General features: G+C 43.5%; 2 protein-coding genes across 5 annotated transcripts in view; one reads left to right on the top strand and one right to left on the bottom strand.

Moving 5' to 3' along the window:
* Ints6 (integrator complex subunit 6) overlaps positions 1-3,969 on the top strand; it is an 80,159-nt gene extending 76,190 nt beyond the window's left edge. For all 4 annotated transcript variants that reach the window (XM_041665927.1, XM_041665919.1, XM_041665911.1 and 1 more), the window contains one exon: positions 242-3,969. In XM_041665927.1, the coding sequence (XP_041521861.1) occupies positions 242-335 (94 nt within the window). In that variant the 3' untranslated portion in view covers positions 336-3,969. The remainder of the gene's footprint in view (positions 1-241) is intronic.
* On the bottom strand, positions 1,667-27,476 carry Serpine3 (serpin family E member 3). Its single transcript, XM_041665933.1, has 8 exons — positions 27,215-27,476; positions 22,850-23,102; positions 20,691-20,872; positions 18,569-18,767; positions 10,968-11,068; positions 4,660-4,746; positions 4,155-4,238; positions 1,667-1,778 (listed from the first exon to the last, which is right to left on the bottom strand). Exons 1-8 carry the CDS (start codon positions 27,474-27,476, stop codon positions 1,735-1,737), a joined length of 1,212 nt encoding a protein of 403 aa, XP_041521867.1. The 3' UTR covers positions 1,667-1,734.
* Between the last annotated feature and the right edge of the window lie 469 nt (positions 27,477-27,945).

Genomic DNA, 27,945 nt, shown 5'->3' with positions numbered 1-27,945 from the left:
ACTGCATCACCAGTTGGTGTACTCTTGCCCGAGGAAGACATATTTCTCCCGCTCTCAGCATTCCTCAGTTGCCTAATTAGTTCTTTGTATAGGGTGGAGGTCTCATGAGTTGTGTTGGATTTCATTTTCATTCTACTTGAAAATAATCTTTCCCAAAATCATTTTTTTTCTTGATACATGCTAGTTTATGTATGCTGTCCATTAAGAAGTAATTGAGAATCCTCTTATTTTTCTCACACAGGTTTAAAAAACGAATGCTAATAGAACAGCTGGAGAACTTCTTGGATGAAATTCACCGAAGAGCCAATCAAATCAACCACATTAATAGCAATTAATTAAAAGAAAATAGAATGTGGCCACTTATTTCACTGTCTTCTCCAAATACAAAGTAAATACAAGACTGATGTAATCTTGCATTCATTCTTTGACATGCATTGTTGGCTATTTGAAATACTAAAACAGTCTACAGATCCTCTCCATCATTTTACAGTGACCTTTTCATTTTGGTTTATTTTTGTAATGTGAAAAGTATCACTAATTTTTTTTTAATTTAACAAACTAAAACTATTCTCCAAATCCTCTGCTTGTCATTGGCTCTTGCGTGTCAGTTTCCCTCAGGTTATATTTTCTTAAACCAACCTTTAAAATTGTCAGCTCTGTTAAGGTTGAACTTTGCCAAAAAAAAAAAAAAAAAAAGAAATGAAAAAAATTTAAAAAGAAGTTACTTTGTAATTTTTGGGGAAAAAAGCACATACATTAAGAACTAGGTAATGTTTTGTATATACAGTTATTTTGGATATATTATTGTAAGTTGTACAAATGTATTTTGAAGAATATTTAAGAAAAGCACTTTTGTTATTCCATCAATAAATGCTCTATTTTACTCTTGTGTGGTTTAGGAAATAATCACATTTAAAGTAACTACTTAGAAACATTCTAAGGCAATGGAATTTTAAAGGCCTTGCTTTTTAGCATTGAAAAATACACAACTTAATATTTGTTAAACTATTGTAATTATATGTTACATAACCCGCATTGTCTTTTTTACTATATGTTCTTAGTTTTTGTTGGCCATGCCAACATTCTCCACTCTGACTTAGATAATGGGAATGGTTATACCTGTGGCTGACAGACAGATGCATTTAAAAAACAACTTTAAGAGTAGATTACTTGAGGTATTACTGGTTTCTTCGCACCCTTCAACCTTTCGCACAGAGTTTGGATGACACTCAAGTCTAGCCACTAGTTAGGATGTGGGAGGTTTAGGGTATGCCACATTCTGAAATGTCTAGTATGTAGTAATTTGGTCCCATGGCATGCTTACGTGAGTCTGTGACATGATTCAGAGGGGATCTCTTGGTTCTGACACTGAGGCTGTTATTTAGAAGATGGCTGTGTTCATTTTTTCCTCACTGATTTGCACAGGATAAGGATACCTGGCACTTCCATTTTCCATCCTCACAGGACCACACACCGTAGAAAGGATGTGACCTTGTGTCCTGACTCATGCACACCTTCGTCAGTCACTGCTGTGCCTTTTAGTGGTTTGGAGGATCCAATAGAAAAGATTAGGGTTTTTAGATTTGGAATAATTATGGGGAAAATACTTCCAAAATTATTTTTTTAATTGAATTATTTTTAGATTAATAATATTTGGAAATCACATACCTTTAAAAGAAATTATAAATATTTATGAAGGAAAGCATACGTAGAACATTCTTGAGATTTGCTATTTTAGTCAAGGGGATTTGAAACTCTCCCAATATTGAAGACAAACCCTGAAAAATAAAAAGAAGCATTTAATTTGACTTGTAGTATTTTCATATAACAATTCATTAAAACTATCTTACCTCTTCAAAATACCTGGAAGTAATTGAAGGTATAATTTAGAGATGGAATTGTTGAGGTGATTCCGTGTAGTAGGAACTATACAAAATCCAGATTGACCTTTGGTTGAGAATTTGATGAGTTAAGAGTGAGATCAGTGCGAATACTGGAGTCATTTAGATAGGAGTTATACTTAAGTTGGAGCACCTGGGGAGCTGTCCTTGGAAGGGTCCTCATGTCACAGGCTGCTGGTGGAAAAATGCTCAGATCTTCTGCCTTTACTACATTATCCATTGTGAACCCTCAAGGGAGTAGTAAAATACCAGATTCTTCTGTCTCTGCTCACCCCCCCCCCCATCTGTCTGGCATCATAATCTTTACATACTAATACTAAAACTTAGTCTCAAAGTTTGCCACCTATCAAAACTAAAGCTTAAAATTCCATCTCAGGCCTTCACCTTTTTGAAAATGGTGGGCAAGTTATTAAACTAGTGAAATTTCTACAGAATCCTTGTCAGCAAAGGTAAGGGTGGGGGGTATATTGTGGGGGCCAGTATTTTTTAGTCTTTGAGGTCATAGAATGATGCTATGCTGGACAAGTGGTACTTTCCAAAAGGTTGGTATTAGAGTTTAAAGGTAATTTTTCTTAGCGTTCTCCTATTTGTTGATTGATTGGTTAATTGGTTATATCAACCTAAGATTTGTAAACTCTAACAGTGAAGGCTGAGGGTTTTTTTTTTTTAAGATTATTTTTTATTTTATGTCTTCAGTGTTTTGCCTACATGTATGTAAGTGCACCACATATATGCCTGGTGTCTGGAAGCCAAAAAAGAAGAAAGTGTTAGATCCCCTGAACTGGAGTTACAGACTGTTGTGAGTTTCCATGTGGGTGCTGGGACCCGAGCCTTTATAAGTGAAGAAAATTCTCTTAATAACTGAGCTGTCTTCCAGCCCCAGCTGAAACCTTATAATTCCTTCAGTAATGTCATCAGAACAGCCACCTTCTGGAAAGAAAAAGCCACAGGGACTAAGATTTGTGGTGAATTAGGGAACTAATTAGACCTGTATTTTCATTTTGATTAGTAGTTAAAATTTATACCACTGAAATTGTGTCTTTTCTAGTCCAACAACTTTACATGGTTTTTATACAGTTGAATTTCAGGAATCTGTTATTTGTCATCTTATTGTTCTTTTTATTGGATATGAGCTTTTGCAGTGGCCCTTTTGTTCAAGCTTAGTCCTCCCTCTTGGTTTGAGGGCTTAAAACTTGTCTTTTTGTTAACTTTTTTTTTTTTTAAAAAAAAAAAACATACTCTCTGCTGCCTGGTCTGAGTGATCAGGACCATTTTGTCTATTCGCAGTCACTGGGGTTGGGGTGACCATGGTGAAATACTAAGTGGACATTGTCATGATCCCCAAGTAGATTATTTTCCATGGAATGATTACCTACATTCTTTTTGTCATGAAATGTTCATTTGATTTCTAGCACAAGTTATGGCAGTATACAAATGATTCTCAGATAAAATGATGTTGACAATATTTCTTTTTAACAATCTGTGTTAAACTATGCTAATTTTCATTCTAACTTTTGGTATTTTTTTTTCTTTTCCTCAAATAAAAGTAATGCCTGATGTTTAAGTTAAAGTAGGTTCACCTTGGCTTGATTGTATTAATCTTGTTCCATATTGTTTTAAACACTACTGAGAATTGCCAACAACTCTTTACTGAGAATCGCTTCCTTCCGAGGCCAATGATTATTGCAGGAGAACAATTTGAGGGATAATAATAATTCAAAGTATTTTCAATATTGCTGAATTTTAGGGATACCTGCTTGTTCTTCTGTTGTGCTAGCTAGGCTAACCTGTGCCTCCCATTTTTGCATTGAGACTATTCTGTAGTGGTGCAGAAAAGTACTTGAGAAAGGCCAGCAAACAACATAGAAATGTGTGCATCCCTAAAATACTGCAGATTCTGTGTGACTTCTGTTATGTATCTTGACCTGAAGAAACAGTCTTTTCTAACAAGAAAGGCAAGATTTGATTGACCTGTGTTTTCATGATTTTTTTTAAGATTTTAGAGTAGAAAACTACTCAACTAAAAAAAAAAAAAAAGCACTAGCTACAAATAAATGGAAAAGTAAAAGCCATGAAGGAAAAAGAGGTTCCTTTGTTCTGTGAAATAATTTCCCTTTCTCAGGATGTAAGACAGCAGCTGCTAAGAAAACACCATAGAAAGAACTAGAAGAAATAATTTGAAAATGGATGTGTAAAATTAGATTGTTAGGAGGAGGATAAATGTCTGAATCCAATTTTTAAAAGAGTCAGTACCTGTGCTATGTTCTCTCAGAAGAAAGATGAAGGGCCGATCTGCTTTAAAAACAGGAGTCCGGGACCTCCTCAGCAGCAACACAGCTGGGGAAAGAATAGACCCTGTCATGTTTCCTGGCCATGGCAAAGTACATGCAGATGTAGATACATAGGTATTAACCTTTATTTGTCTTTAAGGAGTCAAAACACTTAGTGACATTTTACTGTGTGGTACTTTGGGACTGCAAATGGTGAAATTAAAGAGGAAAGATACTATTTAATCAATCCTGTGTCTCATTTTTAAAATATTCCATGAAGTAGCTTCCCTCAAAGGTAAAATCTGTATGATTTTATTCCTTGTTGATAGGGCAATGATACTTTTGGCATCATTACTTTTCAAGATTTTGCCTTCTGTCATTTAAAAAAAATGTTGCATCACACCTGGTCTTGGGCTTAAGTGGTGTGGTTTACAACTGGAGTCAACTGAGCTGCCCCATGGTGCTGAGTGCCTGGCTTCTGGATGTACCTGTGGCTGCAGATGACCTGGTGCCCTCCTCGGAAAGCTCCATCTTGGCCTTGTGGGTTGCTTCAGAAACATAAAAGCTGTCTTGGCCTAATTTGCAAATGACAGAAACGTGAAGTGATTTGTTTACATTTTCTGTACATATCAAGTAAAACTTCAAGATTCAGTGCTACTAGTCTACAGGGAGTGGTACAGAAAACTGCCAAGTCACGTTATCTTTCTACAACTCTCACGAGCTCTGGTCACTAGATTTAATCTGTCTTCCCCCAAATTAGTAGAGACTGAACCCATAAAGTTAATTTTAATGTTAATATTAAAATCTTAACTTTAGCCTATACTTCTAAAGTTAAGTAAGTAAGTCTTTAGGCTCCCAAGAGTGTGTTACAAAGCAGATACTGTCACCCAGGATTAAGTTTAACAAACTTTTAGATAGTTTCCTCTTGACTGTCCTCTTGGGCAGTATTTAAGAAGACATTGAAGATAAAAGTCATTGGATTATTTATGAGAATAATCCAGTGTTATAAATGCCTGCTGGGCTGGAGAGATGGCTCAGAGGTTAAGAGCACTGACTGCTCTTCCAGAGGTCCTGAGTTCAATTCCCAGCAACCACATGGTAGCTCACAACCACCTTTAATGAGATCTGGTGCCCTCTTCTGGCCTGCAGGCATACATGGAGGCTGAACACTGTGTACATGATAAATAAATGTTTTTTTTTTTTTTTAAAAAAAGAAATGCCTGCTGCTCCACAACTACATTCTTTGGAACTGACTGCTGCTTTCCTAGTTTGCTTACCTTAAGGGCTGGAACCCGTAGAGAAGTGTGAGATTACAGCTATGTGTGTGTGTGTGTTAACAGTTTCAAAGGTAAGCTTAGCAAATAGTAAAAAGAGAACTTAGAAAGGGCTTGACAGATTTCTGTAACTAAACAATTCTCCAAAGATGAAATAATGTGTTACAACAAATGGTGAAGGTTGACATGCAGAAATAAGGCTAAGCTGCCCAGCCCTTCTGCTTGAGGGGAAGTGCTGATCTGGTATCACACACACCCAATCAGAATTGAGAATATCCAGCTTTCAGACCCAAAGCCCATTTCTACCCAATCCCCTCCATTCAAGAAACTGCCCTCTGTAGTACACCATCCAAGAGACTTGGGTGTTAACAGTCTTTGATGTAGGTAGGGAGCTTTGCTTCTTAGGTTGTTCTGCTCTAGTCATGTGCACGCAAGGAGATGAGACCCCTAAGGGTTCTGTGAGACTAAAGCGAACCTAGGGTGCAGATTCTTGTGTGTCATTGCAGTGACACAATGGGATATCATGAGAAGGTTATTCCCACTGTAAGGGAAAACTGGCAGTAGAGGATGGAAGGCGGAAGTCAGTGGATATTCACTTGGTACCAGTGGAGAATCAGATTGTTTTCAGTGGTGGTCTTTTTCTGCTTGACTTTGAGAGAAGAAACAAGATTCTCTGTTAATAATTAGCTCCTTCTAGTCCACTGAACAAACAGTGCCAATATTAAAAAAAAATTCGTAAAGAGCATCTTTGCCAGTTGAGGTTTTACTGTCTGACACTGTTACCTCTGTGTTGTCTGAACTACTTTAATATGATTAAATGAGTGCAACTTCATTCTGAAACCCCTTGTCAGATAACATACAGCAAATCCCATGTCTGCAGTTTGCCCACACACACACCGGGGGGGGGGGGGGGGTGTCATTGTCCTGATATGAATGCCTCTTTGATAAGCTAGGTTGGACTGTTTTGAGTGTCTGGAAAGGCAGATGAGTTGCTTAAGTAGCTTTTATCCCCACCAAATTCCAAGAATGACCAAAATTGTTTAATTGTTTGCATATCCGTAGCTGTTTGCATAGTCATAGCAAGACTACTCATAGCCAGTATGCCACCAACGTCACATCTTTGAAATTCTCTGGTGAGAGCTGACCTTTCTGTAGACTACTCTGTGTTTATCTTGTATTCAGTCTGCATTGTGCTCGCATTTGTCATGAGGCTATTGAAATATTATGCCACTAATGAACTAACCAGGAAAAGCAGAGGGGTTTTCCTGTCCTTCGCTTTTCTGAATTGTTGGCATCTGCTTAGTGCCATTAAAGGTCACAGCCTGTTTTTCCCTCAGAATCATGTGTAGGTGCTGTTCTGTAGAAACGTCTCCTTAGTTAATGAGGGAGATGCAGGTTAATGGATCCCACGTGATTGTGAGTAGGAAACTTTCTTGGGACTGCTGATTTGCTAATATTTGCTGTGAGTGGCTCCAGCAGGACTGCGGTACATAGCTTTCTACCCTGAAGCCACCCTCACCTCCCCTTTCTCCCAGTTTATTAGCTGAACTTTCTGGGAAGCCCTTCATAGCCAAGTATAAACATACCAGTGCCTACATACTGTCGCACAGCAAATGTGAGAGATTCTTCTCCCTCCTTCCCAGCATGCTGCCCATTCCTCCTCCGTGACACTGCCTATTCAAGGCTACCCCCTTCCCCATCTTACTGTTAGCTCTAGCAAGTGGCCATTGTGGCATGTTCGCTTTACTGCCTGGCCCAGCTTTCAGAGTAATGCTTAGTACTTGCACGTGTCAAGCGGTGTATGTATCCAGGACTAAGCACATTGTGGTCTTTGGCAAGGGTTTAATTCCCATTCCTTTGGTTGGTAGGTGCCATCAACCTTTTATATATAGTTGGTCACGCATTAGTAAATCATTGTCTGCATTTCGTCCTTAACTCCTCATCAGGACAGGGATGGGACATTTGCTTCCTTTTTCTGATAATGATTTCCTTTGGGAAGAACTTGTCGCTTATCTTTTCCATCCTTTAGGTATGGGAAATGAAGGGTAGGTATGAGAAGTGAAGGGTAGGTATGTAATGTACCACTGCAGCTGGTCCAAGACATAGGAAAGTGTCTGGAGGAATCTTGGGTGGCTCAACTAGCTAGCTGGTTGCTTTCTCATTCTCTGCTTACTCCTTTCTATGTAATGTTGACTGTACTGCCTATGGCCCTCTAGACAATTGCCTTATTCAAATCATTGCATGTAGTTTGAACTTCTTACTGGACAGAAATTGGAAGTTGACTACCTGCTTAAGAAAACAAAGACTAAGATAGTTTTTAAAGAGTTTGAAATTTGTACCCAAGCAATACCTGAACTGGAGGTATGAGTTTCTATCAAAGCCTGCTGATGACCTAAGGAAGGGGATTGCCCAGAACAGGTGCCTACCTGTTCTCTTCAGTGAGAAAGAAACCGCAGCAACTTGATAACTTTGTAATCTGTAGAGACAAGGTGTCAGTGGGGATGGAGAGCTATATCTGGGCTCAGGTGAGATCTGGAATATTGAGTTTTTAAAATGCCAAGAAGGAACAGAGAAGTGTTTTACCCCCCTAGGAAAGGAGAATTCTAAGTGATTCTGACTTTGGAATCAAGTGGGGGAAAAAAGAGCTTTGTTGGGCTTCCTCAGTAATACAAAGTATGGTGACCCCTTGTTAATTGGAGAGAGAGGGCTCTGTTTTTTCATTTCTCTTGTAAAAACTGCAGATAGCACTGAGAAGATGGCTCGGCAGGTAAAGGTGCTTGCCTCACAAATCCGATGACCCTGGTTCCATCCTTGGAAGCCACAGAAATGGGGAAGGAGAGAACTGACTTTACAGAGTTGTCTCTGAGCTCCACGCTGTTCATGTACTCCTTTACCCCAGCACACACACACACAATAAAACTTTAATTTTTAAAACCAAGATTGTTCCATACAATTGGTGAGGTGGGTGGTAACTTCCCATTTGTTTCAGCGGCCTTGTCTCTGCTGTAGGCAGAAGCCCACTTGGGTACTGACATGAGTGGTTTTGAGTTATGCTTAAAGACAGGCATCGGAAAGCAATATCTTAGTTGGCAAGCTATATCTATAAAGGGTCAGATATTAAATTTTTTTTTAAACTATCACAAGGTTTATGTCTGTCCCAGTGACTCAGCTTCACTACCATAGCTAGAAAGCAGCTTTTTGTTATTATTGTTAATTTGGTTTTTTTTTCCTTTTTTCTTCTTTCTTTCTTTCTCTTTCTTTTTTGGCAGGGTTTCTTGTGTAACAGCTCTGGCTGTCCTGGAACTTTCTCTGTAAAGCAGAATGGCCTTGAACTCAAAGAAATCCACCTTCCTCTGCCTGAGATTAAAGGTGTGCACTACCACAGCCCAAAAGATTATTTTTAGTAAGTAGCTGCTTAATTAATAAAAGCAGGTGTTGTGCCATCACTTGACTTCTATATTATATTGGAACAAAACAATGGAAGAAAATTGTTAAGTCTCAGTAAAAAGCATGAATACGAGCCCCAAAATTATTAACACATGCTGGATTTTTAAGCCACATCTGTGAGCTTTGAATTATATTGGTTTGAACAAATGTAAGTAAATGAATTGTGTTAGATGTGAGCCATCTCAGTGGTACTCATAGGACTTGGTAACAGGCTGGGGTGATGGCTCAGTTGGTAATGAGAACTCAAATGGGATTCCTTGAACCCATGGTAAAAAGCCAAGGGATGCAGTACATGCGTACAGTCCCAGCACTGCACAGGCTGGGAGGAACAAGGGAGAAAGGCAGTGGAGTCCCGTAGCTTGCTGCCCAGTGGAGCCTAATCCTAGTGAGAGATTCTGTCTCAGAAACAGTGGGTCGCTCATCTTACAGGCCATGGGTATTTTTACTTACAGTGGGACTGCAAGCTACAGGACCACTACTGTTTAAGGACACAAGATGGACATTTGAATATGTCTTTCTTAGATGCTGAGGGAGAAAGACTAGGAATTATGAAGGAGCAACTGATTAATGCAATGTTGTGGAAGAGAGGGCCAAGAATAACCTCAAAGCTGCTTTTTTCCCTCCCTTTTGGTACCAGGTACCAAACCCAGCATCCTAAAGTTTTTCATTCGGATGTAAAAGTAATGAAATTTCCATCAGCCACAGGGATGCCAGAGCTGAATTCTGAAGCCTTGAGAAGATGATATGCTTGCCCATTATTGAAGATAGAATATGCATAACTTGGCTGTCCTTTGCCCCTTGCCTTTGATCATTTCGCTGTTATAGTTTTCCTTTCCTGTAAGTGTCAAAGCATTCCTCTTAATAAGAAAATTTCTGGTTGATATTTTCAACTAAGCCAGCAGTATTGCCTTGTTTCTAATTGTATGCCTAGTATTGTGGACAGTAGAAAACTTTACTATTGTCTTTGTACATTTAGACAAAGAGGTGGTAGATGGGTTTTGTGTGTGTGTGTGTGTGTGTGTGTGTGTGTGTGTGTGTGTGTGTTGGAGACGGGACCCAGGACTTTGTGCATGTTCAGCAAGTACTCTATTATGAAGTCTTAGCCCAAAGATGGCAAATTTTAGTACTCTAGATACTTCCTGCCATGCTTTATTGAATAAGTAACTTGCAGTTGTTCTGTCTGGTCACATCTAAAGCACAAACCTGGACTTGAAGATCAAACTCCCATTATTGTCTGTAATTAAGGAATATTCTGAACCAAGTTTTAGTGCCAGGTATTCCAATGACCTGGTGTTTAAAATGGTAACTTCCAAGTTCATCAAGTAAAAGCATTGTCTAGACCAATGAGAACATCTGTTGCAGTGTTCTCCCCTCACAGATAGTCTGTGGAGCAGGGACAGTCCAGGGCCTTATGAGTTGGCCAAAGTTGAGACAGTGGTTCCCTCAAGAAATTCTCAAAAGTAGATGTTACCATTCCTTTTCTCTTGGGCGTGCAATGTAAGCTCAGGCTGCAGGCAAGCATGGTCCCTAGTGATCAGCAGTAGCATGTCAACTATGGAAAAGAAGTTGAGCACGGTTGCTGCCTCTTAGGGCAAGGTCGTACGAGCAAGGGAAATTTGAGGAATGGATGAAGAAAAGATTTACACTTAGCTCATTACAAAAGGCAGGAGGAGTTAAAGGCAACCAGGAAGGGAAAGGGTAGAGACAGGATGACCATGATGCTGATGGGACAGCAGAGAGCAGAATGAAGGTTCCGGTGCTGCCTTGAGTCTTCATGAGCGTCTGGTCACGGCAGAGGGAGGTCTCTTCACCTACGGCCACTTTGCTACACTATGATGGTGCTTTCCAAGTCCACGCTCAATATCCCCAAGGAGCACCCTTCATTCACCAAATCCAATCAGAACTTGACTGTTATCAGAGGCACCACATTATAGAAAGCCAAGTGCTTTATTCTTTTAGACAGGTGTTTTACTGTCAAAAGCTCTATGGAAACAGTAAAGGTCCTTTCATCAATATAGCAAAACTGTCCCAAACATAATGCCCCCAAAAGATCGGAAGAATTGAAAAATGATTACCTGAAATTCCTTTCAAGTTAGCTTTGAGTGGGTCAAAAAGATCAGTGATACCCCATGATCTTAAAATGCTTTTTAAATCAAACTGATTTTGGATCCGAAACCTGCAAAACAAAAGCCAACTATCAGGTGTCATTTAGAATGCACACTACTCTCTCATACATACCACATGGAGGTCATGGCACACTGGAATTCACCACTCTGTGTTTTTCATTGTTCCTTCTCTTGAGTCATACCTGGGGCTATCTTGACCCTTCTGGGCTTTCCCCCAGCTTTGTCTATACTGCTCACTTATGATGGTCCTGTTTCCCTTGACTGCCTTTAAATAAGTGTCCATCCCTCAGCTGATACCTTCCTACTCAGATGGCCTGACTTTTTCAAGATGGTACTAGAGTTAGGGCCCAGGACCTCCTGCATCCTTGCCAGATTTTCTATTGCTTGAGCTCCACCCTTAGCCTAGTCACTCTGGTTCTTAAAGTCCAGTTTGCAAAGCTGTACTCTGAGGGTGTCCAGACCAGTCTGCTTCCTATTAATATTCTTTATGACACCATAAGTGACCTGAGAAGAGAAGCTACCTCAGCTCCTTTTTATTAATAATATTTAGTGAGTGTTCACACTGTGGTAGATACTAAGATGAGAACTTCATAGAAATGATTCCATCTTCATATAATGGCTATTATTCCTTATGTAGTAGATGGAAAATTCAAAGCATTATGTATTTTAAAAAACCTGCTCAAGAATGCCCTAATGAGTAATGGGGTGCTCCTCAGTTCAAATCCAGGCTATGAGAGTGTGGAGCCTAGCCATTATCACTTGGACTTTGCTCCTCACATTTGGATAGAATCTCAGACATAATGGATGCAAAACAGTAGCTATAGTACCTTGTAGAGCTTTTCTGCTGTGTAACACATTTTCATGTTTGCTGTGTGCAGTATGTGTGTGCCTTTGATGTACAGCAGAGAAGGAACTCAACCTTGAACTGCCCAGACACCACTGAAAGCAGAGAGACTCAGCTCAGCATTTCCCCAAGACAAAGCACTGATTTGCTGTCGAAGAAGCCTTCAAATAGACTGCTACTGCTCTTTATCTTTAAAAATAAAAAAAGAAATATAATTTAAATGGTCTTTTGTATAAACCATACATAACTTTAGAAAAACAAAAAAAAAAGTTTGTTGATATTTTTCAAACTATTTGTCTTCAGCCCAGGAAACATCCTTTTTGAAAAGCATAAATGCTGACTGTAACGATTAGTGCTATGGACCTGGCTTTTTAATTTGTTTCCTCTCACCAGGAGCTTCTTTCCAGACCCAGTGGCATGTTACCTCACCTCTATTTCCTTGTTATGTTTCTTTGTACGATAAGCATGGCAGCGGTAAAATCTAAATAGGGTTTGACAATTAAATGAGAATTCGTGTAAAGGGTTCAGTACAATGCCCAGCATGGCTAGGCACTTAGCATTGTGTTTTGACTGTGGTTTCACAATAATATTAAGAAACCAAAGATGTGGTGGGTGAGGAAACTGAATAATGTCATGTTTTAGTAAAGTAAAGTCAAGAAAAGTGGGATCTGATTTCAGAAGATCCTAGTGGTGCTCCTATATGATTATATTATATTTTATATTATATTATTCCAGTGCTGCTCCTATGTGATTATAAAGGCAGAACAGGAAGAAAAGCACGGTAACTGGAGTAAACAGCGGAGACACTGCCTGCCCTGTAGAGAAGCTAGAGTCATATTTCATATGAACTCTCAACAACATAGTAGGGATTGGGTTGAAGTGAATTGAGTATAGTTAAATCCAACATCATATCAAGTCTCCCACTACCAAGTAGGGCTTAGAGAAAGAGTGCAAGATGTGTTTAGGCATGAAAATAAGATAACAACATGTTAATAAAGATTACGTGGTCATCTCAACAGTTAAAGAAAAGGCTTGTGACAAAATCTAACACCTTTTCGTGATTAAAAATCAACAGGACTTGGGGGATGTTCAGTGATAGAGCACTAGCCCAGCTTGCTTGGACGTTACTACCAAATACAACGACAAGTGATGCCCATACAAAAAGCCCAAAGAGCATCAAATAGTCAGCCAGCTTGGGACATGAGGTGACTCAAGATGATGAAGAACGTCTACAAAAATCCCCGCACCTAGCATCTTCCCTTCAAGGTTCCCATGTAAGATCAAGAACAAGGGTAGCCATTCACGCCACTTGACTTTGGCCTTGTGCAGGAGGGTGTAAATCCACAAGCCAGATCACATCAGAAAGGAGGTGGAGGCTAGCGATACAGCCCAGTGGTACAGCACTTGCCTGGCATACAAGAGACCCTGAGTTCAATCCTCAGTACCATGAAAAAAAAAAGTTGTAAAATAAAATATAGTTTAAAAGAGGAAGAAGTAACTCTATCTGAATTTGGAGATGACTTGCTCTTACGTGTAGAAAACACTGAAGACCACTCAAAAACACTATTAGAGCTCATTTGAGACACCCAGAAGCACAAAACTCTGTCCAAGAAACAACTGAATGGAAGGAAGGCATCCCAAGCCCCCAGCCTGAGACTCCCACATCAGAAGACAGCACTCCCTGACTGACATACGTATCCGAGACATCCTCGTGTCTAATGCCAACTTGCTTGTTTTGGGCAGAAACTGGTAAGCTGATCTTAAAATTCGTAAGTTAGTCTCTAGGAAGAAGAGAACAAAATTAGACTCACCTCCTGATTTCTAGGCTGACTGCTGTTTTAGGAGCCAAAGTGGCACAACACTACACAAACACAAGAATCTTCCCATAGAATGAAACCGAGAGTTCAGAAATAAGCCCATATATCTGGTATTTTTTTTTTTTGGTGATGAAGGAAAGAATGATACTTTCAACAAATGCATAGGATACTGGGCAATCACCACATGCAAACGCACGAAGGTTTGACCTCCTCCTTACACCAAATGCAGCTGACTCTCAAATAACATGGGCTTCAACTGACGTAGATTTTTCTTTTGTTTTTGGAAATTTTGCATCAATTTGAAAACTTCACAGGTGAACTATGCAGCCTAGAAAAATAACACTGAAGGGGAATGTATGTCATGGATACATGACACATATGGCTAATTTGGCATTTCCTACCAGAAGATATGTACAAGCTAAGCTTAGCATGCACTTAGAGACTGCCTCACGCCGCAGTCCCGCTCTTCCAACCCTTGAAAATGTGAGCAGATGCGCAGATCCTGTGTTGAGTCATGATGGCAGAAGATTGACACCTGCGATTTACAGTGTATTGCACGGGTGTGATCATTTTACAACCTCTTCCGCTGAACATCTGCAAAGCCCTCCACTGGTCCGTGATATCATCTCTGTGAAGGTGGTCAGTTAGAAGTGTGGACATCTCTTATTTTTAACCATACATGTCTTGCACAAAATATATATGGTAGTACTGCTTGATACTGGGACAAGAGCAGTCAAAAGCAAACTATTAGTAGTATTTTTGGGAGCCAAAAGTTACATGCAGATTTCCTACAGCAAGGATCATTGGTGTCCCCTGGACCTCAAGTTGTCACGGGTACAATAGTTAATTCACAGTGGATCAAAAGCCTAAAGTAAGAGCGAAACCCATACCTTAAAACTCTTAGGAAAGCTAGGCATAGACTTTGAGACTTTAATTGGGCGATGAGTTTTAGGAGTTACACAAAATGGTATCTCCTAGAAATGTTTGCATACACAAGACCAGAACAATGGTGATATCAACGGACCTGTTAAGATGGAAGGGGAAATTTTCTCTGGATCACACCCCCAAGAAAAGCAACTACAGGCAGCTGATGACTGCAGGTATGTGACAATAATAGCAATTTGAGGAGGGTTCAAATGAGGGTAGCTGGGAGGGCCTAGAAGGAGGAAAGGAAGGGGGAAAGTGATGTTATTTCATTTCAGTTGAAAACGTTGGAAATGCTTAAATAAAATACAGTGTACCCATGTACTAGAATATTGTTGAGCCATTAAAAAAGACGAGATAGGTGATAAAAGCCCGATAAAAGGCTCGCGGCATGAACTATCCCTTCAAAGAAAATCCACAGAGAAAGAGTAAAATAGTGGTTGCCCAGCGCCGAGAAGAGATGCCTCATGAATGTGGGTTTCTTTCTAAGGTGACGAACATCTTCCAGAGCTCGGAGTCGGTTGGAGGTGTATCTCAGCTGATAGAGTGCTTGTCTAGCGCATACAAAGCCCCAAGTTTGATCCCCAGCACCCCATAAATCAACTGCCCTGGTGCACATCTGTGAATCCAGGATTCGTGATCCAGAGGCAGCAGGAGCAGAGGTTCAAGGTCATCCTTGGCTACGTGAAACACACTCTTTATAAATTATAAAATTTGTTTCATGGCTGCACACTTTTGTAAATAAACTTTAAAAAGTACATACAGTGTGCACTTATTATCCATTTATTCATTGAGACAGGGTCTTGCTAAATAACTGTGGCTGGCCTGGAACTATGTAGACCAGGCTGGCCTCAAGCTCACAGAGATCTGCTTGCCTCCGCCTCCTGAGTGATGGGATTAAAGGTGTGCACCAGCATACCCAGCTCAAAGAACACTTTAAAAATGACTTTTATGGGCACTATATCCCATCTAGAAGAGAGAGAAATGTCCTTCAGAAAGTGTTGCATATAATGGTAGCCAGCAGCTTCCTCAAAGAAGAGCAAAGCTCAGTGTGTGTGTGTGTGTGTGTGTGTGTGTGTGAATTTGAATATTGCTTGGGTGTGTCCCCAAAGGTTCTTGTGCTGGAAGCCTGGCTCACAGGGTAGTGGTATTGAGCTAGCGGCGCCTTTGGGATGCAGGTCTAACTGAAGGTGATCGGTCAGGACAGCCCTTGGGAGGTAACATAGTTCTGCTGTTGTTTTCTATGGGAGTGGTTCTCAACGTAAAAGAGGAAGTCAGACCCTCAATCTCTCTCACATCCCTTTCCACCCCATGACTGCTTCTGCCACCACTTCATCCTCTGTGCCAGGATGCAGAGCAGAGGAGATGCTGGTGCCAGGCTCTTAGATATGTGGAATGTGACCTAAATGCATTGTATATATATATATATATATATATATATATATATATATATATATATATATAGAGAGAGAGAGAGAGAGAGAGAGAGAGAGAGAGAGTGTGTGTGTGTGTGTGTGTGGTGTGGGTGGGTGGGTGGAGAGAGAAAGAGGGAGGGGGAGAGAGAGAGAGCGCGAGAGAGCCATTGTACTAGGGCATAAACTGGAAATGATTTAGGTCTGGATTTAGACATATGCCTTGGACCATGGCAGACACAGCCAGATTTTTGTTTGTTTTAGACAGAGTCTCACTATGTAGTCCTGGCTGACCTGGGCTGTTCTATATTCCTAAACATATTATTTTCTAGTTTCAGGCATCTATGGGCTCTTGTTCAGTGAAATCTATCTGATGACCATAGAGCACATTCTACTAAATGGAGACTGACTGACTTGAGCAAACCAGAGGTAAATTCTTACCCAAAAGCTGGCTGTGCAGTGGGTGGTAGCATTAAGTGCCTTTAAACCTGGCGCTAGAAGGCGGGGCAGGTGGATCTCTGTAAGTTTGAGGCCAGCCTGGTCTCCATAGTAAGTTCCTAACTAGCCAGGGCTACATAGTGAAGGGCTGTCCAAAGAGAAGAGAACAACAAAACCGTGGCTGTGTCTATTATGGCCCAAGGCTTAGGTCTAAAGCTGAGCTTAACGCAGTTTTAACTTTTGGGTTTATTCCCTAAAGCAGGGGTTCTCAACCCTCCTATGCTGAGACCCTTAATACAGTTCCTCACGTTGTGGTGACCCCCAACTATAAAATTATTTTCATTGCTATTTCATAACCTTAATTCTGCTGCTGTTATGAATTGTGATGTAAATATCTGATATGCAGGACATCTGATATGGGATCCCTGTGAAAGGGTTGTTTCACTCCCCCTCCCGATGGGTCATGACCCACAGGTTTAGAATCACTTTTTTAGGTTTAGAATCACTGCCCTAAAAAGTTTACAACTAAGCTTTTTGTTTGTTTGGTTTTTTCCTTTGGTCTGGTATGTGTGTGTATGTAAGGTTGCTTTTGTTTATGAAATAAATGGCTTTTATTTATCTAAAAATCTCCTATTCGTTTTGGATTAGATGCTTGGTACCTTGGGTGACTAAATATATTTATCAGAATGAGGAGGTTGTTTAAGTCATTGCCGAGACCCTCTGACCTCCTCCTCTGTCCTGTGTTTTCAGGGTCGCTGCTGAGGGCCTGGGAGAATGTGAATGTCATGGTCTCCTCTCTCTGTAGAGCTGAGTGTTTCTTGGGGAGGCCTCCTTCCATTAGCCGCTCCAGGCCGAGCTACTCTTCTTCATGAGAGACGGCAGGTTCTTGGCTGGGCTGCCCCTTCTCTCCATACTGACTGCATGAGCTGCCTTCCCTCCTGCACTAATTAGCCCCAAATGCCACAAGATCAGGGACCGAGCCTTGGGCTTTGAGAAAGGGGCTTTGTCTTGGCTTTGAGTTCATCTTGGCTCTTCGTTATGCCTGATCTCATTTTAGACCTGGGCCCTGCCTCCTTGGGTTTCTCCTCATATGGTTTTTTTTTTTTTGTTTTGTTTTTTGTTTTTTGTTTCAGGAGATGCACTTATTTTTAAGAGCCTGAGGGAGGGAGCCCTGCCAAGGCCTTTGCCTGTACCCACTGGGAGCTCTGGCCTTGGAGTGTGACCAAGGCCCCAAGTGGACAGGACTGAAGAATTCATGGCTGCCAGTGAGCTCCCCGACATCAACGCTCTGCACTTTGTGCTGACCTACAAAGCTATGCTGAGCCTTCTCTGGTTTCAAATTGCCGGACCAGCTCATCATTCGACAAACTCTAGGCAGAACTCTTTTGTAAAACAATGAGTTTTGCTAACATCGTTGCTTTGGAAAACAAGAACACTATTACTAGGTTTTTTTTTTTCAATTTATATTTATATCTATTGGATTTTCTTCAAGGACTGAACCTCTCCACTTAGAACAAATGTATCTTCAACACAAAGATGTCAAGTCTTGAATTTACTAGCTAATAGAGACAGGGTCTCATGCAATTGCTCAGGCTAGTGGGGAATCACTCGGTAGCCCAGACTGGTTTTGAACTTGCTGATGACCGTCATCCTGACGATCTGGGTTTACAGCTGTCCCGCCATGCCTGGGAAAGTCTGGAATTTTTATGTCCTAATTTGGCTTCTAACTAGAATTACACACATGCTTTCTCATTTACACAAGCCATCTTGTCTCTTTGGTTTGGGGGCAATGACAACTGTACCCACAAGGGTGCCACCTTACACTTTTCTTATCCCGCAGTGGCATGCCTGAAGAGCAAGGAAGGGACCTGAGTCAGTTCGGTGAGAGTCATTCATTTCAGGAAGACCGGGGAAGTTAACTCAACTGTATGTGCCATGTTCTACTTTGCAGTGACTTTAGAATAGCCTCAGACCCCAGGGAACTTCTTGGCCTAAGTTCATTTGACAAGCTAGCTCAGTGAGAGGATGGGTCTTGGAGTCTGACGATTTGACTCTACGTACAAGCCCCACTGGCTACCACAGTCATTCCCTTGTGAGGAAGGTGTAGCCACTCACCTGGGGAGGAACACATCCATTCTGGTTCTCTTCAGCCTGGTGGCCCAGAGGTGGATAGCTCTGGCTGTGAGGTGTGGCTCAATGCAGTCCAGAGGGGTGTCCTTGTCTTGCGGAAGCACCAGGAACAAACTGGCTGCTCTTCCCAGGTACAACAGCTCCAGAACGTCTATCCTGTGGCCTGCAGCATCCTGGAACTGGCCTAGTGGTTCGGTGGGTCAGGGATTAGCTCTGTCCCCGGAGTCAGAGAAACCAAACAATGCCACAACCTGGGGTAGGCAGACTTACAAGACAGCAACAGTAAAACAGAGTGCCAATCTTGGCCTCAGGAAGGAGTCTGAGACTGGGAACTATTAGTGACATCAATGTGGGATTTCCCTCTGTATGCTTTGAATATGTTTTATTACCGGTTGTTGATAAAGAAGCTGCTTTATTGGCCTATGGCAGGGCAGAATATAGCAAGGTGAAAAATCCAAGCAGAGATAGAGGGGGAAAGAAGGCGGAGCCAACCAGGCGCCATGTAGATGCCCAAGAAGCAAGTGGTAACAAACCACAGGGCTCGTGGTAAAGTATAAAATAATAGAAATGGGTTAATTTAAGATGTAAGAACTAGATAGAAATATACCCGAGCCATTGGCCAAACACTGTTGTAAATAATATAGTTTTTGTGTAATTATTCAGGTCTGGAAAGTGAAAGAACAGTCCTCAGTTACATGACATGGTTCCTTTACTGATCCTAAAGCCATCTAAGATCTCCCATGGGGCCTTTCTCAAGGATTCACTGCAGCTGAGCCTGCTGGGACGGTATCTTGAGGGAGCCTGTCTAGTCTGGGCTTATGGCGATTCAGGCTCTTCATGTTCTCTTGTCTTTAAAAATGGTTTTTAATCTGCATTTCCTATGGAAACTCCCCAACTCTTTTTTTTTGGGGAGGGGGCTTTTAAGAATTTTTTATTGTGTTCCTGGAGATTGAATTGAGGTCTTCTATAAGAGTAGAGAGAGCTGAGCTATCTCTCCAGGCCCCCAGGACAGTCTCTTTCTTTTTTTTTTTAAATTTATTTATTTATTAAAGATTTCTGCCTCCTCCCCGCCACCGTTTCCCATTTCCCTCCCCCTTCCCTGATCAAGTCCTTCTCCCTCATCAGCTCGAAGAGCAATCTGGGTTTTTGATCCTACTGCACGTACTGGCTTTGGGGGAGCCTAGGCAGTTTGGATGCTCACCTTACTAGACCTGAATGGAGGTGGGTGGTCCTTGGACTTCCCACACGTCAGGGAACCCTGATTGCACTCCCCAACTCTTGAAACACCATCCAGACCCAACAAAACACGTACCCTGTCTGGGTTTGGCTTGAGGATCGATCATGTTTAACTATGACCTAAACAGATAGGTCTCGGGATGGGCAGCAGGGAGTTTGTGGGCAAAGAAAATTGCAGGTTGAAGACAAATCCAGGCCACCAAGGCAGAGGGTGATTGCAGAAGGAGGGGATGGGTCAGGTGGCAGAGTCTAGCAGGACACATTAAACGGGGGGAGGGATCAGGTGCTGCTGGGGGTGGAGGGAGGAAGGTGGAGGCACGTGTGAGGTGAACCCATTGCAGGCTGAGGCTCATTCTTGGCATCCTTGGCACAGAGCATGCTGGCATCTACAGCACACATGAGGCCACCAGGTCTCTGCTGCCACCAGGACCCGCCCCCACTGACTGAGACTAGTAACCATAGGCAGAAGGGCCACACAGAGCAACGCCGTGTTAGAACCAGGAATCCTGTAGTCTGCAGGCCTTTTAGCCTTCATTTGGTCCTGGGTGGGTGTTAGCTATGACATGAAAGTGTTTGGTCCAGGCATTTTTGATTTCACGTGAACATGTTCAGACTCAGGGCAGAGGCCAATGCCACACATGATTTCTCTTCCACATCTGTGTCCTCAGCATCCAGATGGGCACACCATTCAAGGCTCCTCTGTCAGTCTCCTGCTACGTTGGACTTCCCTCCAGTCCACCCACAACCCTGAGAAAGGACCCTTCTGAAAACATATGTCCATCCAATCCTGTAAAGCAGAGGCCACCTCCCTCTCTTGCCCGAGTCGCTGGTTTCCTCCGACTTTCTGAATGTGGACAGGAGGGGGACTCACCATAGCTGACCTCTGCCACCTGATGCATCGCGGGAACTTGAAGGACGAGGCCGTGGGCACAGGTGAAAGGCAGGGTCTGCGAGCCCATGGAAGAGAATCTCCTTTGCCAGGTGCTTTGGAAGGTCATGGTGCTCACGATGGAGAGCCAAGAAGACACGGTGCCAGCCTCCCCCGACTGTGGGCTACCCAGGCTCTCGCCTGTAGATAGAAAAACTTGTTCTCTCTCTCTCCCTTTCTCCTGCTTCATGTTATTTTCAGTTTACCACAAACGTTTTAATTCCTTATGCTGCCAAGGGACCCACAGCTGCTAACTGGCTTTTAACTTATTGTCATGGAGACGGAAAGTGAGAACACGGTCTCAGAGTGGGTTCCTGATGACTGCCCTCTGGCTCAGGGGCAGCCTTAGAACTTGAACCATAGCCTTCTTGCTAGCATGTATCCATTGTGGCTTCCTTGCCTGTTTCTAACAGGTGCCCAGAATGCCCCTGGTTCCGCTGAGTCATGTCCCAGAGCTCAATAGGCGCTGTCTCTCCACGCAGACGCTTTCATGGCCAAGGTTTCAGAACCAGAGAAGACTGCACTCTGTCACCTCCGCCTCGGAGCCCACTAATTGCTGAGCTGTGCCCTCACCACACCTTCGCTAGGGCAACTGTGTTCAGAACGCAGCTTGGGAGGGCTGTGGTTAAAATGTCATGTAAGAACAGGAAGGAGCAAGCAGGACCATTGCTACAGAGACAGCTGCTGTCCCCGGCCATCAACTGTTTAATAAATATACTTCGTGCTAGGTTCTGCCTAGATGCTGGACGAAATCTCTCTGACTTTTTGTTGTCATTCTTCATCTTCCAGATGAGAGGAGTGAGGCTCAGGGAAGCTGCTCACATACTGCCATCCACCCCATCACCCAGCGAAAGATCTCTGCTCTTGAATCTGAGCAGAGTTACTCCATATTTATTGCTTTAAATGGCTCTACCAAGTCTTCCTTTTTCTTAAAAGGAAGCCAGGCCGGGAGTTGGAAACACTATGTTAGATTTTGAGCGTGTCCCCTGGCAGCCCAAGAAGGATACAGGGACTCACTTCTTAATTAAAAAATATTGTAACCACGTGTCTATGTGTTTGTCTCTGTGTGGGTATCTGCATATGACAGCTGGTAACCCTGGATTCTAGCTGAGGGCATCAGATCCCCCACAGGGGGATTAAAGGCCCTTGAGCCCTACCTGGTCCACCCTCTTAACCGCCAAACCATTTCTCTGGTCCCAAGGATCACTCCTTGTAAAGTAAATTGCCGAAGACAGCATCGAGCATCTGAAGATAGAGTCCACGTGTATCCCAGCTTCCTGTTCTGCATTTAAGCAACACTGGATCTTGAACATTCTCCATTTATCTGACTCTTTTGTGTGCTTACCGAGAATATGGTAGTCAAACTACCTGGATCAGAATCCTGGCGTGGTGGACCACGGGCAAGCAAGAAACTCAACCCTTGGTCGTTCAGTTCCTTCATTTGTAAAATGGAGACAGCCCCCACCTTTGAGGATTAGTGGGTGAGTGAAATGGAATCAAATTTCACAGAGCACTAAATAAATAAAGGAAAGGCTAGCAGATGGCAGTGACTTCCACCCACTTCCTAGCAGTCACGGCACACGGTGGTTGCTGCTGATGGTTGCATTATGCGTAGAAACCTCCAATAGAACCAAGTGAAACTTACTGATTATAACTTGTCCTTTTGTGCGTGTGTGTTTCCTTAACCTGAGTGTCCCAGAAGCTACTTTTCTGCGTCCTGCTGCATTTTGCTCTCACCTGGGGTTAATTGTAGGCGAAAGCAGAACTTGCTGAGAAAAGGCCTGCGGAGAGTGACATGGGACCCATCCCGTAGGGTATTTCCAGAGGTGATAGGCTTTGAGAAACACTTTTTGGTGTCTGTGTGCTTAAGGATGGGCGTACATGTGCGTGTACGTGTGTATTTCTGCTGGGGTGTGAAGAGGAGGAACAGAGGAGCCCCGAGCCAGCTGCGGTTGTTTCACAGACCATGTGTGCCCCTCAAAGGTTATCTGCCTTCTCAACTTCTGCTGTAACTCAGGGCATCCTGAACCTCACCACGGCTTCGACAGACGATGGGCGGCACTACTTCTTTGTAGCCCTCTACCCTTAGCCCTGCCAGGGACGACGGCTTTCCTTTACCTGTGCTCTGCCTGGGTGAGCCCCTCGAGACCTCCTCCGTGGTGGTGCTGGTGGGCTCACTGAAGTTGGCTGGCGCCAGACTGCTGTTGGTCCACCAGGAGACCTGCTCCACAAAGCCGGGAGACAGAGGCGTTCCGGTCTGCATGAGAAGAGTGCAGGCCAGCTCCATCCCGATGCCTTGGCTGGAGTTGTGCAGCATGGTGTAAACAGTGTGCAGGAACTCTCTCACTCTCGGGTCTGTGAGAAAGGAGTGTTTGTCGGGGCTTTCGCAGCTCCCACCTGCAGGTGGTCTCAGAAGCTGTGTCCACCCACAAGTCCCTCACTGGAAATGGCACAGCTACCTGAGTTGAAATCCACTAACCCTGTAGCTTGAAAGTTGGGCAGAAAATATGCGAGATCCCAAACAAATCTAGATGGAAGTAGAAAAGCTGTGTTTCCTGACTTCCTGATTCAGGGGCATGGCTGAGTTCTGGAAAAGAGTGTAGCAAGCTTTTTTGCTTGCCATCAGCTCACAAAATGACACAGAGATTTCTTATTAATTATGAACGCTTGGCCATTAGCTTAGGCTTGTCTCTCTCGCTCTTGTAACTTAAATCAACCTGTCAACCTGTTTCTGTTCACCTGCCTTTTATCATGTGATTTGGTTACCTTTCCTCTGTCCTGTATATCTGACTTGTTCTGCATCCTCTTGTCTCCCATGCTCCTAGATTCATCCTTCTGACTTCCTTTCTCTCTGCCCGGAAGTCCCGCCTATCCTCTTCTGCCTAGCTATTTAGTCATTCAGCTTTTTGTTACACCAATCACAGCAACACATCTTCACACAGTGTATGTTCCACAACAAGGAGAGTGTAGAGCTGGGGTATGGCAGGCCCAGTGGGCCACGATGGAATTTCTAGCAGTAAGGCAGAGAGTTCTGGGTGGTGTGGTAACCACGGTGGGCAGTGGCTAAGGAGCTGCAGTCCTAGTTAGGCTTCTGCTGCTGTGGTTAAACACTGGGGAGGAAAGAGTTTATTTCACCTTACAGTTTACAGTCCATCATTGAGGGAAGTCGGGGCAGAAACTCAAGGCCGGAGCCTAGAGGCAGGAACTGAAGCAGAACCTGCCACTGAGTCAGTCAGTTGAGTTTTGCCAAGCCATTTACCTCTAGTGTTAGTCTGTGAGAATCAAATGACATACTCGTAAAAAGAAATTCAGTGTGCATTACAAAGCAGAACTCTGCCAGAACTTGGGAGGTAGAGGCAGGCAGAGCTCTGTGAGTTCCAGGTCAAGCTACAGAGAAACCTTGTCTCAAAAAAAAAAAAAAAAAAAAAAAAAACCTCAAACAAACAAACAACAACAACAACAAAAAACCCCCCAAAAAACAAAACAGAACCCTTTCCCTGGGGCTAGACCACCTTCCTTTCCAAGGCCTCTGTGCTAAAATGTTCTCATTAATTTACCTTGAATAATAATGAAAATGCTTAGAAGCTGGAGCATTGGAAAACTGCGCATTCGCCATGCACCCAAGACCCAGAGAATCCATGCTGGGTCTGACTCGGAAGCCTCCTCCCTGACGGCTGGTTTTCACAGAACTAGAAGTTGCTATGCAAGCTTCCAAGGGAGGAACGCAGCCAGCAGTCCTACCCAGCAGAACCACAACAATGACCAGCATGATACAAAAATCCCAAAGGTGTAGTAGGGGCACGCATATCTTGTCAGTAACCAATTGCTGTCTAACTGAACTTAAGACCCATTCAACAGGATGGGAATCATCCTTGGTACGGGAAGCCTAGCCAACTACAGGGATCTTAGAGGAGAACCTCCAACACTGCTTTACTAAGCCAGCATAGTTCCTAAATGCATTCCAAATGGTCCTGTTGTGCCCAGACCCAGCTGATAACATCTGCAGCATGACTCCTTCACCCCAGGAAATACATCGAGGGAGAGGTGGCTGAAGGATTGTAAGAAGGAGAGGACCAAGTGATCTACTGTGAGACTGTCCCCTACAGGTGGCAGGGAAGATTTACCTACAACATCTCAACAATATGGCTGCCCGAACAAGGACATCAATAGACATACTAATAAAGAAAGGGAATCTCATGAAGCCTTAGCCCTGCAGGTGACCAAGGAAGATGGGAAAGGAAGAAATAGCCCTCTTTATGGAAGAACATTCCCCTGATTGGTTATCCAATACCAAGTGGTAAGTGGTCAAGCCTTGCAATCATACATACACAAGAAACAGTAAATGGACCAAACAGGTTGTGTTTATATATATAGGTGTGTGTGTGAATAGAAAATAAAAAGAGGCCATGATTTCAAGATGGAGTAAGGGGGTAGGAGGTACGCATGGGAAGGATTTGTGGGAGGGAAGGGAAGAGGAAAAAATGATGTTAGTATATTTTAATTAAAATATAAATAATATATTAAAAGTTAAATCCTGTGTATATATGTTTGTGCAATGCTCACAGAAGCTGGAAGAAGGTGTTGCATCTCCTAGAGCTGGAGTTACAGGTGTTTGTGAGCTGTCTGACATGAGGGCTGGGAACCAAATTTGGGTCCTCTGCAGGACAAGTGTGCACTCTCAGCTGCTATGCTATGATGGGCATCTTCCCATCATCTTTTAAAAGAGAGGCACTGGTTTTAAGCAGGGCACACAGCACAACTAAAATGGAGAGAGTGGTGAGGAAGAGTCTGAGAGGATGCCCGTCCCTGTCCTTATGAACTGATGATGGCGCCATGCGAAGGGGAAGCAGTGTGTGACTCAGAAACTTACGGGGACTGTGGTCCTGAGATAGAATCCCTGACATCCAGACAAAGTCTAAGGGCTCTGCGGCAGCCCTGATTTCATCATCATTCTCAATTGACCAGTCAAACAAGCGTCATGATGGCATCTGGTCTCAGAATGGACTCTCCCTTGAATGTCCCACCCAAACCGTCCTGACTTGTTGAGTCTCTACTGAAGGCTGAAGGGCCTGTCTTTTTTTTTTTGGATTGACATTTCTTCTTCTTGAGCAGATCACACATAATATCTTCTGGGAATCCTCTGACCTGCTGGTGGAATCACAAAAACACACAGCACCCACCCCATCTACAAAACACATGGCACCCCATCCCCATCTACAAAACACATGGCACCCATCCCCATATACAAAACACATGGCACCCACCCCATCTACAGGTATTGCTCCCCTGAGACAGAGTGGCTGCCTTCAGAATTCTCATGAGCATAAACCAAGCCCCTAAGCAGTTGTGGCCCTTACAGTAGGAACACCATGACACTTGGTGTGTTGTACTGTGCTGACTCTAATGGGAGCCTGTGGACCTGGGCACTGCTCTGGTGTATAACTGCTGGGAATGACTAAGTTCTAAACACTACCTTTGGCTTCAGGTTTCCCTAGAGAGAACAGACCTATTTGTTATCCAACAAGAGAGTAAGACTTGGTTTAGCAGTGGCCAGCGTATGTTCAGAGGGGGACAGGCAGTTCAAGTGACACTTGGGAGTCATGATGAGTACTAACCTTGACTTGCCAGCTCAAAGGTCCACGGCGAAGGAGGCCATGACCAGGCTGGGTTGGCATCATTTCTTGTACTTCTGACAAATCTTAATTCATACAAAGACCATGCCTGTCATTTTCAGTGACACGTTTATTGCTTTGAGGCAGGGTTCTTGCTACACAACAAAGTGGCCTGGATCTCAGAAATCTGCCCCAGCCACTGCAGTAAGCTTTTAATTGGCATCCAGTTCTGAGATCGAGAAGGGAGGACATGTTTGCCCAAGCCTGTAGTTGGTCGGGTATCGAGCTGCAACAGGAGTGTAGGTTAATGTGGGCTGAATTGCGTTCTAAAGCCTCTCGCTGCTGTTCTGAGATACACAATGTGTAGCTATAAGCTGGTGAGTAGAGTACCACCCAGAAATCACAGAATCGTGAAAACAGGCTGGTCAAAAGCAGTCTTGGGTCTAAAGAGTTTGCACTTAAGTCCAGCCCTGCCCTTGATTGACCACGTGACCCCCAGCAAGTTGCCTCTACCCCGTGCTTATCTACTTCCCCAAATAGGGGTGGCAATGAAATCACCAATCTTAAATGGTGTTGAGGCCATCAATGAATGTTTATAAGGTGTTTCCCACACTGCCCAGCCTCAACAAAAACGATAAAAGGGGTAGTGACTCAAAACAGGGATTCTGCCGTGAGGCTAGAAGGGAGTCTCCACAGCCAAGAACAAACATGGCTGTAAAGTCTGAGTACTTCCCACACAGCCACACTTCTGTGCCCGTGCGTACTAGGAGCTGAGCTCCCCACGCTTGAGAGTCCCTGAGCGGAGGGAAGCAGGGACCCGGGGTGAAGAGGAAGCATGGGAGAACAGCCTCTAACCTTGCACGGTATATCCCAGGGCACTTGCCAGCTCCCAGCCCGTGTTTCCCCGGGCTCCAAACTGCAGGATCTCTAGGGAGAGGGACACACTGGCAGGTGAGATGACAAAGTTGGTCCCGTTTCTCTGTGCTGCTGCACTCCGGTAGAGGTGAAGGGCAAACTCGGTCTTCAGCAACCACAGGCCTTCACTGAGGGGGCTGCCTCCTCCTGCTGAGAAGCAGGAGGAGAGAGGGAAGAGGGTGACCAGCAGGAGAGGCAGCATGGAGGCAGGACACCTGCAGTTCAGAGGGAGAAGCAGAAGGAGGGATGCTGGTGACAGCGATGGCAACAAGTCACCTGAGAACTGGGGCACCGGCTCTGTTTCCAGTGGCCGGGAATGACCAAGGACGGTCTCATTGCGCTTTCTTGATTACCCACCATGATCCTACCTGTCTAGGCCGCTACACTGGTCTGGGATCCTTTGGAAAACTCAGCGACATGCTTGAAGATCTGCTCCTGTTACTCACTGCAAGTGTGGCCTTGGGAAAGTCCTGATTATATCAAAACACACCACTATGTTGGGAAAAGAAACGCCAAAAGTGCTGCCTATTTCTTGTTTCATGGCACGTAGTCTGTTTATGGCTGTGCCATGTTTATCGTGAGTGGTTATATCACAATCAAAGATTATCTTCTACGCTAACGAGAACGTACATTCTGGGTTAATATTCTAAAAAGCATACTTGCCGTCGCAG

The sequence above is a fragment of the Microtus oregoni genome, unplaced genomic scaffold, assembly GCF_018167655.1.
Source record: "Microtus oregoni isolate MIOR12 unplaced genomic scaffold, Mior012 000001F_ref0000356, whole genome shotgun sequence".
NCBI classification, from domain to species: Eukaryota; Metazoa; Chordata; class Mammalia; order Rodentia; family Cricetidae; genus Microtus; species Microtus oregoni.
Note: the sequence above shows the minus strand (reverse complement) of the source record. Positions and strands in the feature narration are given on the sequence as shown.